At 41.0% G+C, this 17121-nt stretch overlaps 1 protein-coding gene across 2 annotated transcripts in view; it reads right to left on the reverse strand.

The window, feature by feature from the left end:
• Nucleotides 1-568: 568 nt before the first annotated feature.
• Nucleotides 569-17121, reverse strand: part of THEMIS (thymocyte selection associated) — a 62930-nt gene continuing 46377 nt past the window's right edge. Inside the window, exons 5-7 of one of the 2 annotated variants that reach the window (XM_035109051.3) lie at nt 5933-6083; nt 2670-2832; nt 569-1218 (exon numbers count right to left, since the gene is read on the reverse strand). In XM_035109051.3, the coding sequence (XP_034964942.2) occupies nt 2705-2832; nt 5933-6083 (279 nt within the window). In that variant the 3' untranslated portion in view covers nt 569-1218; nt 2670-2704. Of the gene's footprint in view, nt 1219-2053; nt 2161-2669; nt 2833-5932; nt 6084-17121 lie in introns of those variants that run through there. The other variant, XM_088666118.1, reaches the window with a different exon arrangement.

Genomic DNA, 17121 nt, shown 5'->3' on the forward strand with positions numbered 1-17121 from the left:
TACTGGTGTTGCCAATGATAATCTGAACAGGGGCTGCAAATATACCCTTGGAAAATTAACATTGCAAAGTTCTTTATACACCATGCATCTCGCCCCCATGTATGGATATATTCCCAACAGGGCCAAGGCATCTTTCTCTTTTGCTATGGATACTATTTTCTCTAAGCAGGTGCAAGGAAGCAGTGTCTGGAATGGTCTTCCCCCTACCCTTTATGAAAAGGTTATTTGCGCATTTTTTCTTCTCTCTGTTTAATCTGACAGGCTTCCTATGCCCGGACAGTGGCATGTTAGGAGAAAATTCAGTCGCTGGAGCATTTCCAATCATTCACTGCATATCCAGCCTTGGAAAAGTGAAACCTGCTTTTCACAGAGCTCTCCAAAGCACAACCAGGTGGGTCATTTCTGCAACTAGATTACCAGGTGCAACAGAGGGCAAGGCCAGTGCTTCTTGCAGTTCTAGGTAAGGCGGCATTTTAGCATAGTTGCTGATCAATTTTGTAGCAGTGCAACCTTATGCCTATTGACTCAGAAGTACAACCCAATGAATGAAATGGGACTTACTCCCAGGTTAAGTGTGCAATAGAATTGTAGCCTAAGAGCTGTATGTGTGTAGGCTGCACTTCCTACTTATTTATTAAAAAAGCATTTATAAACTGCTTAAAATTGAAAAATCTCTCAAAAGTCTAAAAAGCAAATGATACATCATTAGAACAAAGACACACAACCTAAAACAGCAATGGAAAAACACTTAAAAGCAAATAAAACAGAAATCCAGAGGATTAAAACATGTAAAACAGGGTCTAGCCAATGCTACTCTCTGAACCCAGACTTGTAGGTAGGACTGCAACACATTAACACCTGCTCCCAACTCACAGAGACGGTTCAGGAGGATACAATGATCAATACAGTACTGAAAGCCAATGAGAGAACAAGCAAGAGTAACATGGTTGCACTTCCACTGTTCCGAAGCTGTTCTGTTCCAAAGTTATCTGAAGGTTTAGTAACTCTTCTTCTTCCTCGTTTTACTATTTCCTTCAATAATATAAATCAGTATCACCGCATTTCAGTCTCAATGTTTTTGAAGCACAGCAATGTTCATTTCACCATCACTGGAGTATCTATTTCTTCTTTAGTTGCGTTGCCGCCTTCATACTCAATGATGTGGACAGCAGTACAATCATTTCTGAGCAGATTGAATCATTTTGTTTTCAGAGGATTCTGAAAAATAAAGTGGACAAAAGACTCGTTCATGTTCAGACTCATCAGAATGCTTCTGTACTATTGATAACAGCTACCGGTATATCAAGAGCACTGCCTTACACTCACTCTCCAATTGCTCTTACTTTTGTTTTTTATGTAGCTTAAACAATCCTAAAATAAATGCTCAGGCAATTTAATGTATTCTCCTAAAAGCAGGATTACACAGTCTTGTTTTCAGCACCTGTCCAATACAGATTTCTATGAATAATAAAATATTTGTGTGTGTGTATTGTTATTATTCGAAACGATCTGACATTAAAGTTTGAGCTTTAATTTCGGCAAATCTCCACCGCCTTATAAAAATTGTTCTCGGAGAGAATCAAGGCATCTGGAATACCTGGCTCATCATTGGCAAAGCCATTGTTGTGAATTGATATCACATACACAAACACAAATAAAACTTTCTATACCCATCATATTACAACTCATTATCAGATCCTGTCCAATGTTGTCATTCTCATTGAAAATAATTGTGTATGGGTTTTTCTTTTTCTTTTTCATGCACTTTATTTAGAGTCATGCTTGGCATGGTAGATAAAGAGTGTCTGGAAGATCTCTGAAGGTCAGAAGTAGCCCAGGATGTCCTTTGTTTATCAAATGATCTCAGACAACTGGGTTGCTGGCTCACCCACTGAAGATGGTAATTTATGGGATGGATTCATAATCCAGGACTCTGATAGCAATCTCCTGAGAGACAGCAAAGGTATTTGCCTTCATGTGTTGCTAAAGCCTTCAAACAACAAGGCTAATAAAGTGCAGCTCGCTCTCTGTTGACAGGGACTTTTAAAGGGCAGGTGGATAAAGGTTTGAAAGGCCTGGTGCTTGAACAGCAAATGTCACAATTAGAAGAAGAGCCTGCAGGCAGGTGTAGTAACTTGAAGAGTGCATTCTGCTGAGCTCCTGCCAAAGAAGGAAGCAGATGGGATTTAAAAGCAAATCACACCTTTTCTACTGCATACTGCTTGCCTAGTCTAGTTTAACCGTAGACTACTACAGCCTTCGCCAATTTAGTGCCTTCCAGATGTTTTGTACTATAATTCCAATAATCTCTGACCAATAGGCATGCTGGCTAGGACTGACACAAGTTAACATCTGGAGGGCATCAGGTCAGGGAAGGCTGCTCTAGTACAACCCAAAGGGCTAGTTGTACTAGGCAGAATGACATCACACATTTTGAAGAACCATTGAAGAACAGAAACCAATCAATTGATTGCATCATTGCACAGAACTCATAGCCCTTTCTTGGTGTTGTTTGAACAACTGTGGGCCTGGCAGACTCATATTCTTGATCAGAGGAGGTGGGGGAGGAGAGCTCTGCATGAGTACAAGTACCTACACGACCCCTTTCTCCCCCCTCCCATCACATCATCATTGGTTTATACTAATGTCTAATAACAAGGCACACACACTTTTTGTCCCTCTTCTTAAGTAGGTTGCATTATCATTAGATGTGTTCTCCTGGGTTTTTTTGGGTAACACTTTCTGTAACACTGACATCTTTATCATCAACGTCAGGCCTGACATTTGGTTTCTTTTCTGCTCTGGGCTTCGCAAGCACTCCCTTTGATGAATCTGAAAATAAAGCAAGTGACACAACATGGGGTTAGGGGTCTACAGTACATGAAGCATCCCATCATTACCAGCCTCTCAGGAATAGGACGTTGGCCAAAAGATTCAGCTACATCCACACAGCTAGCTGCTTTTCGCACTGTTAGTAATGTTGACTTCTTATTTTTCAAGGAGAACATTACTCAGGGAGCCACTTTTGAAACTTAGGTGGGGCTCTCGAGAGCAGCCCGTGATGCTACTGCTCCTTCACTGGGCACACCCATTGCACTACACCCATCTAAGGAATGCAATGAATATGACATTGTCTATGACAATTTACTTTGGTTTTGTTTGGCAGCACTTAAATCACTGTGCAACTCAGAAATCAAATGCTACATGACGGCACACTGCGCAGCTGACAGCACCACGAGCCTAGAGGGAAAAGTGTATTTTATAGTATAATTTTGCAACTGCAGCCAGACACTCCAGAGCAAGGCATGTTGTATTAATTCACAGCCAGGCACTCTGGCTTTGGCCTTGTGCCTCTGAGCAGTCTGATTGTGAATTAGTACCCCTGCACATTTCCATTCCTGTTATGAAGGAAATAAGACATGACTGCTTGTTTATTTATGAACAAACAGCTCAGCAGATATTCTCTACAAAGCCGCACAGGCTTAAGCTGTATGCTGAAGGCCAACAGTGTTTCGTTCATCAGCAGCTCAGTCAAACAATCCAGATGAAGCCAACATACAGATATGTGGAAATCGACATGGTCCTTCTGAAGTCAGTTGGGATGGGCACTTCAATCCAGAATGTTATGTTAGACTCACACAGGGTGTCCTTAAGGTCTTCTGCATTCATGCTCCAGGGTGACAGTTGCTGGGATTAGCACAATCTCCTACTGTTTTGTGGGACATCTGTGATGTGTAATCCTGATGTTTCTCAGGGAGGCAGTTCATACAATGTGTCAGGGACCAGGTTAGCTGTGCAAGTACCAGTCCATTGGCAAGGACAGAGGTGTGCATGGTGGGCCACAGGCCATGCTGAGGAAAGCATCAGAGCAGCAGATAAAGCTCAGAGGGGCCCAAGACAGAATTCAGGTCAGGCAGAAATCAGTGTCCAAAGCAGCAAACAGCAGTCAGATGAGCCTGAGGCAGGTTTGCAAAGCAAGGACAGAAACCTGTAGCCAGCCAAGAAGAAGCCAAACCTGAAACAACAGGTCAGCCAGTCCTCTGCTGGATTCCAGATCACCTGGTCTGACTGGGCTGGTGAGCTGCAGCAATCCCTTTGGCCATTGTTGCTGCAGCACAGAAAGGCCAATTGCTCCCTCTGCCCAAGAGCTGCCCTGAAGCAAGGACAACTTAGGAGCACAGTGAGTAATACACTGGGATCCTGTACCAGAGTCTGGAGTCCCCTGGCAGCTTACACAATAACCTACATCATCTGTAGAAAAGTGCTAGAATGAGCCTGGGGCTCTCAGTGTTTAGCCTCACTAAACACACAAATGCCAACCCAAGCAGGCCTTGTTCATGTGATCTACCCAGCCCTTTTCCCTTGTGTGAGTGGTGCCTCCACACTTATATTTATGCACATCAGCTCTAATTGCCTTAAAGGAAGTTGATAAGGCGGGCGCATGAGGACAAGGATCACTATGGTGTCCCATTGGATGTGTTTACCACATCCTCAGAGAATGAATAAACCAGGCTTTAGAATCAGTCACATTTGATTAATGGGCACAGAACTGAACTGGGTGTCATCAATGTAAGACCTTGACAACTCTCTCAGCTTTTCCCATAAAAACCAACCCCACTGATTATTACTTTCTGAATCGTAGACATTTATTCACAGCATTTTTTTCTGATTGGAAACAGGACTCCCATTGGCATCCATGGCAAAGCAGTGAAAGGAGTTGGGTTTTACCCACCCAGCAAGCTCAGTCTTGAAACCTTGTCATTTCTTATTCTTGAAGATGACACTACGTAGTGGGTAAAGATCGGGTAAAGATCTGGCACATCAAAGGATAATTGCCATGAAATCACAGCTTTTATGAAAGTGACTTCCACATTAGTTCCTGATCTTGCTTCCTTCATGAATCTGCTCTCAAGGAAGCGACTCTTTTGTAAACCCTGATCCCACTCATATGTATAATGTCTCCAGTGGGAATTATTTCTAGTAAGTAAGCAAGCAAGTAAGCAACCTTAATATTATAACACAGGTTGCATATCAACAGCTATGACTGGGGCCTTCAGTTTGGCACCATGGCACATTCAGACACTCCCCTTGTCATGCCCCCTACCTCTCTCAGTTTTTTTCTAAAATGTGTTTCTTGGCTTTTGTTGTTGTTTGCTGCTTGTGAGAGGATGCTTTTTTGTATATGTTTTGTTTGTTTGGGAGAGTAAGTATTTTACCTGGGGTTGTTTTTTTTTTTTGGTTGGGGTGTGTGTTCTGAGCATAGTCAGTTTTTCTTCCATGAAATGGCCATTTTGAGGAGCTCACAACAGATTCTTAGATTTCCAGATGTACCCCAGGCACCAAAAGGTTGAGGAGCCCAGAATTATGATGTACCAGACACAGGCATCGTGTTGTAATTCCAGGAAGACATACAGTATATGGGCTGAAAGCTGCTGTTCTGTCGGGCTTAGCTTTCTGCTTTCCCGTTTGTAGATCATAAGAGAGAGGTCTATAGTAAGCATCTCTGAAAAGCACTTTAAAAGTTTAAAATAATATAAACGTTAAGGATATTTTTGGAAATAAAAAGTGTAAACTGAAGACATCTTTATAGTTTTAACACAATAACATACCATACTTGTTTTTTATTAGTATTATCAAGGCTGAGCAACAGTGGTGGGGGAAAAATGGAGCCTGCAAATTAAATATAATAAAGCTCCATCTGTTGTGAATAACACTGGCTATTCTTGTTGCAGTATGAAAATGACTTTTATTCAATGCTGCTGCTAAATGATCAGATGTATCTATGGCAGACACATGAATGGGAATCTGAAGGGACCCCTTCTAACACTATGATTCTATTTTCTGTGCTTTCATACAGATTCAGTGGTTCCGGGTGAAATAATGCAGGGTATCTGTGAACAGCATGCATTTCTCAGAACTTGGGTCAACTGACCTTTAGCCATCCTGTTCTCTGATGTAGCTGTCTGTGCCATCTCCTCCTGGTTCTCCTGCTGCTCCAAATCACTTTGACAACTCAACTGTAGTCCTGAAACAGCAGCAGATTGATCTGAGGGCCGTTTCTTGGTGGCATCTACACAAACATCCTGAAATTACATCAGACAGCAAGATTGATTTATGCGTAAATTGTTAGTCAAAACATGAAGCTTCTCAACAATGAAATGAGGAAGAACAATGACTGCATGTTAGGAAATTTGCTGCAAGTTTGACAGAAGAATCTTCTGTTTGCCAAAGGAAATTATAAATCCTACATTTACTTACTTACTTATTTATTTTATAACACACACACACATCTTTGAGGTATATAAAGCTACATTACTTTAATATGATTGGAATATCAACGAAGACCATACTGTATTTGGTGTATGCTACATTTGTATGTACATACACAACACACATACACAGAGACACATACCGGTACCTGTGTGTTCCATATACCGGTATGTATATAACATCTCTCTCTTTTCATATAGAAAAATAGGTGTATATATAACCCATTGCTTGTTGCAGGAAAATCGAATGTCAGATTATCCCTAACTTGTTCAGTCACAGCTTGAAAAGCTCCAGAAAGTGAGATCTCTCCAGCCCTATAGAATAATTGGATATTGGAAAAATGTGAAAATATGGAGGCTTATAGAGGGGGTAAAAATTAGGCACGGGAAGAAAAAATGGGAGTTTGATTTTTTAGTGATTTGGATATTAGGTGAAAATGATAATAATCAATTTATAAGTAGTATAAGGTATAAAGGTGTATTTTTATAAAATAAGAAACTGTTGAAGATGATAAAAAAGGGATGAAAACCGGGGAAGGGGGGAGGGTGGGGAAGCCCACAAAATATGGTTTAAAAATTATGAATGAAAGAAAGATTTTTTATGTTTTGTATTGTCTTTTTCTCTTTTTTGCTATTTTTTTCTTCTCTTTTTTCTCTTTCTTCTATTTTTACTCTCTTTTTTTGGTATGATAATAGATGGTTGGATGGATGACCTCCTGCGTACTGCCCTGGTTTACTGGAGCTCTCTGGTGGCAGGGGGGGGCTTCGGGGACAGGGGAGGGGGAGGAGGACAGAAATCCAAGCATAAAATGGACCATCTCTGACTGTTCACCTACGTGGGATACTTCTGTGGCAGGGGAGGACCCATGGAGGTGGGTGGGAAGGAGGTGGAAAAGCTGTATTTGTATGTACCGTCTTTTGTAATTTGTAAAACCAATAAAAATTATGTTTTAAAAAAAAATAGAATAATTGGATAGTATCCAACTAAGTTTTGTTCAAAGTAGACCCACTGAAATGAATAAGTTAGGGACATTCATTTCGGTTGGTCTCCTCTGAGTAAAACTTAGTGAAATACCACCCATTTGGCTGCATTGTCGAACTGCTGTGACCATCAAGATGTTTCTCCTACTATTCAACTGAAATCTACCTTGCTGTAACCTAGGCTGATTAGATCAAGTCCTATACACTTGGGTAAAGGTAAAGGGACCCCTGACCATTAGGTCCAGTCGTGACCAACTCTGGGGTTGCGCGCTCATCTTGCATTATTGGCCGAGGGAGCCGGCGTATAGCTTCCAGGTCATGTGGCCAGCATGACAAAGCCGCTTCTGGCAAACCAGAGCAGCACATGGAAACGCCGTTTACCTTCCTGCTGTAGCGGTTCCTATTTATCTACTTGCATTTTGACGTGCTTTCGAACTGCTAGGTTGGCAGGAGCTGGGACCAAGCAACGGGAGCTCACCCCGTCACAGGGATTCGAACCGCCGACCTTCTGATCAGCAAGCCCTAGGCTCAGTGGTTTAACCACAGCGCCACCTGGGTCCCAATACACTTGGGTAGCAGAGGACAACTCTCTGCCCTCTTCTGTGTGACCAGTGGCACTGCAAGGCCAGATTAAGGGATGTGGGTCCAGGACTCCATGCTGCCCGGGGGGGGGGGGGCTCCAGAAAAACCTCCTCCCAATTCTACCTAAATCTCAAGTAGCCAAGGGTTCTACTATCATCACCGTCCCATGCTTCTACCCCTCATCCACCACAACCACAACTAATATACGTTGCTAACACAGCAGCAGAAACATTTTAATATGTAGGGAGATGAGTCTAGGAAGCCAAACTTAGATGTAATCATTGGCCACCTTGTTTTTAAGGTAAAAGTGAAGGGTTGAGCAGCCAGGCAGCCAGGCATGCTTCTAAGGAGTAGAATTCTCAGACCTAATGGGTATAATTTATAAGACCAACTACTGCACACATATGTGCAGGGCTAATATCTGCTTGAATGCACTGGATAAAGATATCAGTTACAAAAACTCATAGTGTCTATACAGCCTGAGACGTCTGCATACCTGCTGTCTTGTGTCCTAATTGCTTACATGATTACAGGGCACCCACAAGCCTCTCACAAACAACTTCTGTATCTTGATCAAACATTTGGGAACAAAAGTTCTATGTCTTTGAGAACAGAAGCTAAACTTTCATTCTCCTCTTCAGATTTTTTTTTAAAAGTTGCTTTTCCTTCTTAGCAATCAACACAGCATGAAGCACATTTCTGATTTTGAACTGTCCTCAAATAACTTGCAAATAAAGCTTTATTTTAATAAAGATACCAAGTGGGAAATTTCCCAGCTCTGAGAAATGTGCATAAATACTGTGATAATGTTATCAGTCAGGCCAATCCTTTTATTCTTTTATAGCCTCTTTCAGAAAATGTTTCCCAAGGGCATTTTGCAAATAAAATAACATCTAAAAAGGGCTTCAATAGTTGCGAGTAAGTCATGTTAGATTTTAAGTTCAACTTATATTGAAATCAGATGTCCTCCTAGTATATCTATCAGCATGACAATAATATGCATATTTGGGAGATTACAATGTATAGTTTTGTATTGGTAGTCATATTTAGAGTAGATCCACTGAAACCAATGAACTTAACATTGGTTAACATTGGGGATCACCTGTTAAAAACACTAAAAATCTAGGTCACCACTGAGTTAATGAGCTTAAACACGCTCAACTTATCACCCAAAAGTGTATTGTTGAGCTCTTTGCTCAGCTCTTTACAGTCAGTTCAGATGTGGGCTGTGCAGAGGAAATGTGTACAAAACATTGGAAAATCCAGGGAAAATCCATGCCATGTATGACTTGGTAACACAGGGCTCTTTTGGCTGACAGATTGACAAAATCCAAATCTATATGGATCTTCTGGGTAATCAAACCATGTTTTATCAATCCATTTAGTCATCATTTTTGTAAGGCATGTGTCAACGCTAATGCACTCACAGATTTCCTTCATGCTCAGGCCACTGAGTTGACATGAAACCAAGGAACCAGATCTATTTATTTTACCCAACAAATGTGAGCATAGAGTTGTCTCCCCATTGAAATAAACGAAACAGCCGTTGGATACATATCAAAGCACCTATGCTTGCAGGATCAAAGCCCCACAGTTTGCTTAGCTTCCTGGATTATTTGGTGAAGGAAAATACTAAGGACATAGAGCACAATTCAAAGTGTTGGTGCTGGCCTTTAAAGCCCTAAACGGCCTCGGTCCAGTATACCTGAAGGAGCGTCTCCACCTCCATCGCTCTGCCCGGACACTGAGATCCAGCGCCGAGGGCCTTCTGGCGGTTCCCTCGCTGTGAGAAGCCAAGTTACAGGGAACCAGGCAGAGGGCCTATTCGGTAGCGGCACCCGCCCTGTGGAACGCCCTCCCACCAGATGTCAAAGAGAACAACAACTACCAGACTTTTAGAGGACATCTGAAGGCAGCCCTGTTTAGGGAAGCTTTTAATCTTTAAGAAATTAGTGTACAGTATTCTAATATTTCTGTTGGAAGCCGCCCAGAGTGGCTGGGGAAACCCAGCCAGATGGTGGGGTATAAATAATAAATTATTATTATTATTATTATTATTATTATTATTATTATTCCATGTTGTCCACTCAGAGCCTTTCCTTGGTCACAGAATGAAACATGAAACTCCTCCACACACATATTAAAGCAGCAGTGCTGTGTATTTGGGCATGTAGAAGAACATCTCAAATTGCTTTAAAAAAATTAAAATCGTTCTCAGCCTCTGGGAGGATTCTTCCAGGAAAGGGTCTGGATTTCAAGAATTAGGATTTGTGGTCATTTATCTGATAGGTCTGCAGAGCAATAAAGAAAGCCAAGATGAAATCAAGTTAAAGGATTGCCGACAAAATAGTTTTACCTCAACACTTGTATCTTTTCTTTTAAAAAACCACAAAAAAACCCTTCGAGCATCACTAAATCTGCAGAAGGCAGTGCACCATGCTATAAAGATAAGGTTGCCTTTGACCACATCGTACCTCAGGAAGTCAGAGATGATACATTAAATAAAACAGACCTTTTTATTGGAAACTAAGACAAGGATCAGAAGCCGGGGAAACATAGCAGTCAGTAAGCTTGGGTGTTGTACCTTTCGGCAGAAATTTGGTCTGAAATAAAAGCACAGACTATGTTCCCCACATTTTGCTTATGGGAAAATTCAAGACATTGCTTATTCCCACATAGTAAAAGATGTAGAAAAGCAAGGTGTTCTCTTCAAAAAATAAAAATTAATAAACTCCATATTCCCACAGAGATCCCAGCCCCCCCTTTTTAAATGCTGAGCCGTCCACTCCTATTTAACTTTTTCCTTTCCTTTAAAGATGTCTGTTGAGTACAAATGCTGACATTATGTAAGTAACATTAAACCAGGCTTGCAAGGTCTTGGATTTTGTCCCATAATATTAGCAATAAATTAAAGCTCTTCTGTAAGAAATCACGCTATAAATTATTGAAGGCCTTTCTCAGGCTCTAGAGCCCACACACTTCTTCATAGAATTAAATGGTGTAGTTATACATATTAAGTTGTACAAATAGCCAGGGAGCTCCTGCATATAAAGATGAAGAGCCCAAACTATTGCTTAAATTATATTGCAAAAGAGTGAAGGCAGTGGCTGCACAGGTATGTAATACTTTACCATGGTGTACTGTTACAAGAACAAGCCTAACCTTTCCTTACCCCCCCCCCCCCAGGTCATATGCACCTATTGTTCCTCTCATTCACTGGCAAAATTGCAAGGAGGGAATTAGAATATTTCATTTTTGTTTTAGATAACAGCTTAGCATGTTGTCGGAACCCTAAACTATGGTAAATCTTAACAAAGATTAGCAAAAGCAAGGCAGCTTCACGAACTATTATTTGAGGTTAGCTTGCTTGAATTAACCCAGTTTGTGTGGGTCCAAAGGCCAACTGTGGTTAATCAGAAACAGTTTTTGATTTCCCCCTGATAGCTGTGCCAGAAGGGAGTGTATGAGCCAGTGAAAAGGCTAGGTTTGTTCTTGTGATGCTAAACCAGGCATCCCCAAACTGCGGCCCTCCAGATGTTTTGGCCTACAACTCCCATCCCTAGCTAACAGGAACAGTGGTTGGGGAAGTTGGGAATTGTAGTCCAAAACATCTGGAGGGCCGAGGTTTGGGGGTGCCTGTGCTAAACCATAATGGGTGTTCACATGTTACCTTCAACAACTATATAATCTATGTACCTCAGTATACAAATAGTATATTTGTACAGTTACGTATATGTAACATTCAACATGTGTGTAGTATGAGTACCTATCTACGCAGTAGTTGAGTGGTACAAATCAACAATTGTACATTATTTTGCACAAACACTTGTACATGCGTAGAGACAGCTTTTACCTGACTTCAGTGTAACGTGTGAACAAACCTATTGCATCACATCCAATGCTTGCTGCAAAGGATTCCTACAACAATACTGCTTCCCTTCCTGCCAATTGGCCTGAAATGCTACCTGTCATCTAACAATTATTCCAGTGCAAACATACTCTCTGCAACTCACGTTACTGTCTGATGGGTAGGAATGTACATTAGTACATATCCATAAAAAAATCTAGTTGTAACCTAAAAATAAAAAGGGGTGTGTATTGACTGGCTTTTAATTAAAAAAAACCTGAGGGAATTCCAGAATTCTCAAATGATAATAACATTTTATTTTCTCAAATTATTGTAACAGGTCATTATTATAACACTTTATACACAGCAAAAAGTAAGTGAATGATCAAGCTTAAGGGATTTTTATTTTTATTTGTTAACTGCACCATAATGTTCAAAACATATAAGGAAATATATGGCAATGAACATGCCGCAATTCTTCTGCCTGATACACACACCACCAGCACATACACACACTACAAGAGGAGAGACAGTATACTTTGATGAAGTTGCACATTGCTGGACTGGATGTTACATTGTTCTATGGTTGCAAACTACTCTAGTGAAGAAAATGGCCCATTTATTGGAGTAATCAGTGCTGGGCATTGCACTACAACTTCTGCCGTACATTTATTATAGTTACCCATGCTACGAGATACAGATCATAAACCTCTAACTGCAATCTTTAAAGAGATCCTAGAGAGCTCTTTCTGATGCCTTCATAAATTCTGGAGGGGGAAACTAAAGAGATATTGGCATTAACAGTTGCCAGTTATCAACCTGTCCTGTGGATGTTTAGCTGTCTTATACTTTCACGCTCAGTACTGCCCACATTGACTAGCAGTGACTCTCCAGGGCAGCAGGCAGGAGTCTTTTGCAGCTCCACCTGGAGGTGCCAAAGACTGAAGTTTCTTACAAGCAAGCAAAGGAAGTGCTCCACCACTTAGCTGCATCCCTTTCCAAGAATCTTCTATGTGGCAAATGCGTACTTATAAAAGCAATCATTCACTACCAGAAGCCCCTTGGGAGGGGAAGGGGAGAAACGGGGGAAGGGAAGGAGGGGAATTAATGGGGAGGGGGGATATTGACTAAGGGAAAAAACAGGGAAAATAAAGGGAATAAAGGAAACAGTTTGGCTAGCGTCCCATTGGCCTGATTCGAACCCAGCATCAAGGCACAGCCCCCCTGATTGGTAGGATGTGTTGATGTTTCCAGGGACATTGGGTGTGTGAATTTTACACATTTTTTGTACCCCTCACCCCACCCTCCTGGGCTGAGCATGCCTTAGGCACAGTGGCTCTTTTGCTGGCATGGCAGTGGCGTATCTTCCATATCATTGTAATGTGTAAGATGGATTTCTTTGCCCCTTATCATGGGCAGATACAACTTTGACAGAGAGGATTTTCACACTTCCCAACTCTAGGTCCACAAGATTCATACGCCCAGCTCATAGTTCACTATTCAAACATTAGGAAATCCATTTCTCCAGCATTTTGTTCCTCTGCTATCAGCCACCAGCCTTTAAAACTGGCATAATCGTGATCCATACTTATGTTGTTTTCCCCATGGAGAGGGAAGACCTTAACAAGAAACCAGGATTTTGCTCAAAAGCACCTCTTTGCTATGAATTGGATGTCCGCATGGCTATCCATAATTGATGTTCACAGCCATTTAAGATAAATGCCTTTAAAATATAAAATTAGAAGGAGCTGGGAACCTTTGAGACTTCACAGGGTGCTATTAATAAACTAGACAGCGAGTCAAGGCTGATTTGTTCCACTCTGGAAAAGATAATGATTTTTTGATTGTTACTTATTTTATGCCACAGTGGCCTTCCTGCTTAAGCTGTCAACAAGCCCAGCTATACTGCACACCAGAGTAATATCTTGCAAGGGTATTACATAACTACAGTTATATGAACTGACAGGGTCCATAGTTTTGGCCAGAAACTTTAAACTCACTGCCCCAGCATGCAGATCTCAACCTAGTCCCCTGGGCAATGTGGAATAAGGAATTATAGGTTTCTAAAAGTCTTCCGAATGGCCGGTGACAATGAAAGGAATCTTCATGCAGCCTTGTTAGCATACAAGGCGGCAAGTAGTGCTTCATATTCTTTATTTTCCTGAAGAACTTGGAAGGTATAATAAAATGTGCTTGAATATTTTTTAGCATCAAGTGCCTATTAGTCATGCCTAAAGAGGAGGTTCAACGAGAGTCCAAGGTGATAATCTCAGAGAAAGCAACACAGTTATGACAACGCAGCAGCTACGTTCGGCTAAAGTAAATAATGTGTTGTAGTTCAAACCTGTTCTATCTTTTCATTTGGGAAGAGTTTAGCAAGCACAGTCGGTGTGTGGGTGGGTAGCAGGCGCAGAAATGGAGGTATAATTTGAGTGTGGTAGTTACGGTGCCCATTTTACATCACACATAGGGCATTTTTCATTAGATGATTAGGACGGCAGTTTTTGAAGAAGACAACCACAAAAGATTGTGGATAGATCTTTATTTAAACTTATTACTATCTTATTATGAGTTTCAAAAACAAATTGCCTCGGTCCAGATGCTCAGATGTAGTTCCTCAGAGTGGCTGGGTATAAATGATAAATTATTATTATTATTCCTTGCAAACCCAGCCTGCCTGGACTGCCTTGGAACTTTAAATGGGGGGAGGTGCATTGTGGGAAATGCAGGCAGAGTTGCCTCATCCTGTGGTGAATAGAGAAGCCTGACTATGTCTGCATAGATTTAGGAGCCTCCTTGGCTGCAAGAAACTGCTAAGCCATGGTGAATACCTTCACCAGGAAAATGTTGAGCTTTTAAAAAGTAGGTGAATGACACATTTAGATAAGCTAATGTTTTTTCAACTTGTTCAGTAGGTGGAATTCTATTGTATTTTTTTCCTGAGGCAAAGTCTAGTCTACCACACCTGAACAGAGTCAGCTAGCATTCCAGGTGCCTTGCTTACATCTTAATTTAAGCATAATTCACTAAAACTGATACTGTCCTCCTAATGAAAAATAGGGTCATCTGAGGAGGACATCCAGATTCTCATATTCACTATTGACCTGTATTTTCCAAAATGTAATTGGAGAGAGGGGGCCTATTACCTGGTAAACTGATAAAATGTTCCATTTTGTAATTTCTATTTAAAAAAAATGCCAATTGTGTATTAAAATGCTATGTAACACACAAATGCTTTGTAAATAAACAGGGAAAGGGTGGTGCTAGGGAAACCTACTTTATTATTTATTTGCTATCTTCAGGGCAATGCCATGGAAACCACTAGATGTCTCTGTTTCCTGTTTTATGCATTACACTTGAAAATTAATACAGCTAAGATATTCCATTTTAAACTCCTCATTTCAAGGGTCCATAACTCAGAGTAAAAATTCACTGCAGGCAATGACTTGTCATAAAAAGATCCAATCTAAGAGAGGTATTTATTTTCTTCTACTCCTCCTCTGTACATTTGAAAATATGCGGCTCTGCATAACAGCAGTACTAAATTGTTAACTAGATTCAAGTCTCTGGGCACTGGTAGATGAAATAGCCGACAAATAATGCAGACTTTTTTAAAAAAACAAAACCCTAATCCCATATGAAGAGAAAGTATAAAAAAGAGGGAAAAGAGAAGAAATTGTTTACTTCAGAAGGGGGGTGATGATATTGCATTTAGCTTCCAGAAGCATTTTGAATTCATGTTACACCTCCTCCTTCCCTCCCTCCGTCCATCTCATGGTGCAAATCAGAAACAAAATATTTCACGTAATCATCCCTCTCCAACACAAAGTGCAGAGAACATTTCTCCTGGATATTATGATTTAAACCCACCCCTCACTTTTTATGAAATATTTCCAAAGTGCCTCACAAAGATTTTGAAATACAAAAATGCCATTAGGATGAACAGAAAATAAAAACACACATAATACTAAAAACATTTATACACCAACAACATAACAAGAAATAAAATACATATATCCGTACAGACACTTCTCCACCATACTAAAACTGGCTCTTTTTCACATAACTCTGTTTGGGACTCAGAACTTATCTGCAAATTAAGTTCTCTGAATGTCCCCACTCCCTGAGGTTAGGTTTATTGTGACTTAGGAGAGGGTCTTTTCCTTTGTACTACCATGACCTTGAGCCACAGGAAGTCTGCCTGGCACCTCTTCACATATTTTTGAAGCCAGCAAGGCCAGCCCAAGATATTTTCCTTCCTGAGTCAAAGGACAAAGATCCCATCCCCACCCAATTTGACATACAGAAACTGGATGGATTTGCAGCGGAATCTCACTTCAGCATCCTCCACAGGGCAACAGCAGGCTAGTTTTGGGTGTGTGGGACAAGTGATGTTGCACACCCAGCTCTGTCCTCCAACAAGGGCAATTGCTCAGAGGCTCAGGAGGGACAACTGGAGGTGGGAAGGCTGCCACCAGAGTCTCTAGCACCTGCTGCCCAAGGTGATTCTCTGGGTGTGCCAACCCTGGAAGACAGGCGAATAATAAAATAATAGAATTGTAGAGCTGGAAGGGACCATGAGGGTCATCTAGTCCCACCCCTGTATTGCATAATAATAATAATAATATTTTTTTTATTTATATCCCCACCCATCTGGCTGGGTTTCCTCAGCCACTCTGGGCAGCTCCCAACAGAATATTAAAAGCACAATAAAACATCAAACATTAAAAACTTCCCTAAACAGGGCTGCCTTCAGATGTCTTCTAAAAGTCAGGTAGTTGTTTATTTCCTTGACGTTTGATGGGAGGGCATTCCACAGGGCGAGTGCCGCTACCGAGAAGGCCCTCTGCCTGGTTCCCCAGAATCTTTTTCATTTTTTATTTCCCCAGACTTTTAAAAACTCCAGTTGAACAGCTTTTTCTTTTTTACTTCTGCAACTATCATTTGGTGTTTTTACTGTTCTGTATGTGATTGCATATTTTTTAACCATTTTACATGATTAGCATATATCTATATTTATATAGGTATTTTTCACACCAGATTGGACTGTGTATCAAGGCTGAGTCACACATCTGTGTTCATTGCTTGATAACTGCAAGCAGCAGTTGGAGATTCCATATATGTAATATATTATCACATGTCAAATGCCACAGGGAGAATTTTCATCTCATCTTGTGTCATCTGAAATACAAAATTCTGAGGTAGAGTCAGTTGCAGCTGTTTCTGGCCGTGCCTTCACCTTACAAGCACAGCTCCTTGGTTTTCATTATAATCAGAACTGTTCGAGCTTGGAGGTGTATGCCCTGCTATCTTAAGTACTTTACATTTTTATAGCATGTTATGCCTTCAGATCATCATCTTATTTTACAGGTGGGTGAACTGAAACACAGACTCTGCTTGTGTCAAGAAATGAGAGTGCCTGGAACTAAAGGTAGGATTCAG

This window comes from Zootoca vivipara, chromosome 3 (assembly GCF_965207765.1).
Source record: "Zootoca vivipara chromosome 3, rZooViv2.hap1.1, whole genome shotgun sequence".
NCBI classification, from domain to species: Eukaryota; Metazoa; Chordata; class Lepidosauria; order Squamata; family Lacertidae; genus Zootoca; species Zootoca vivipara.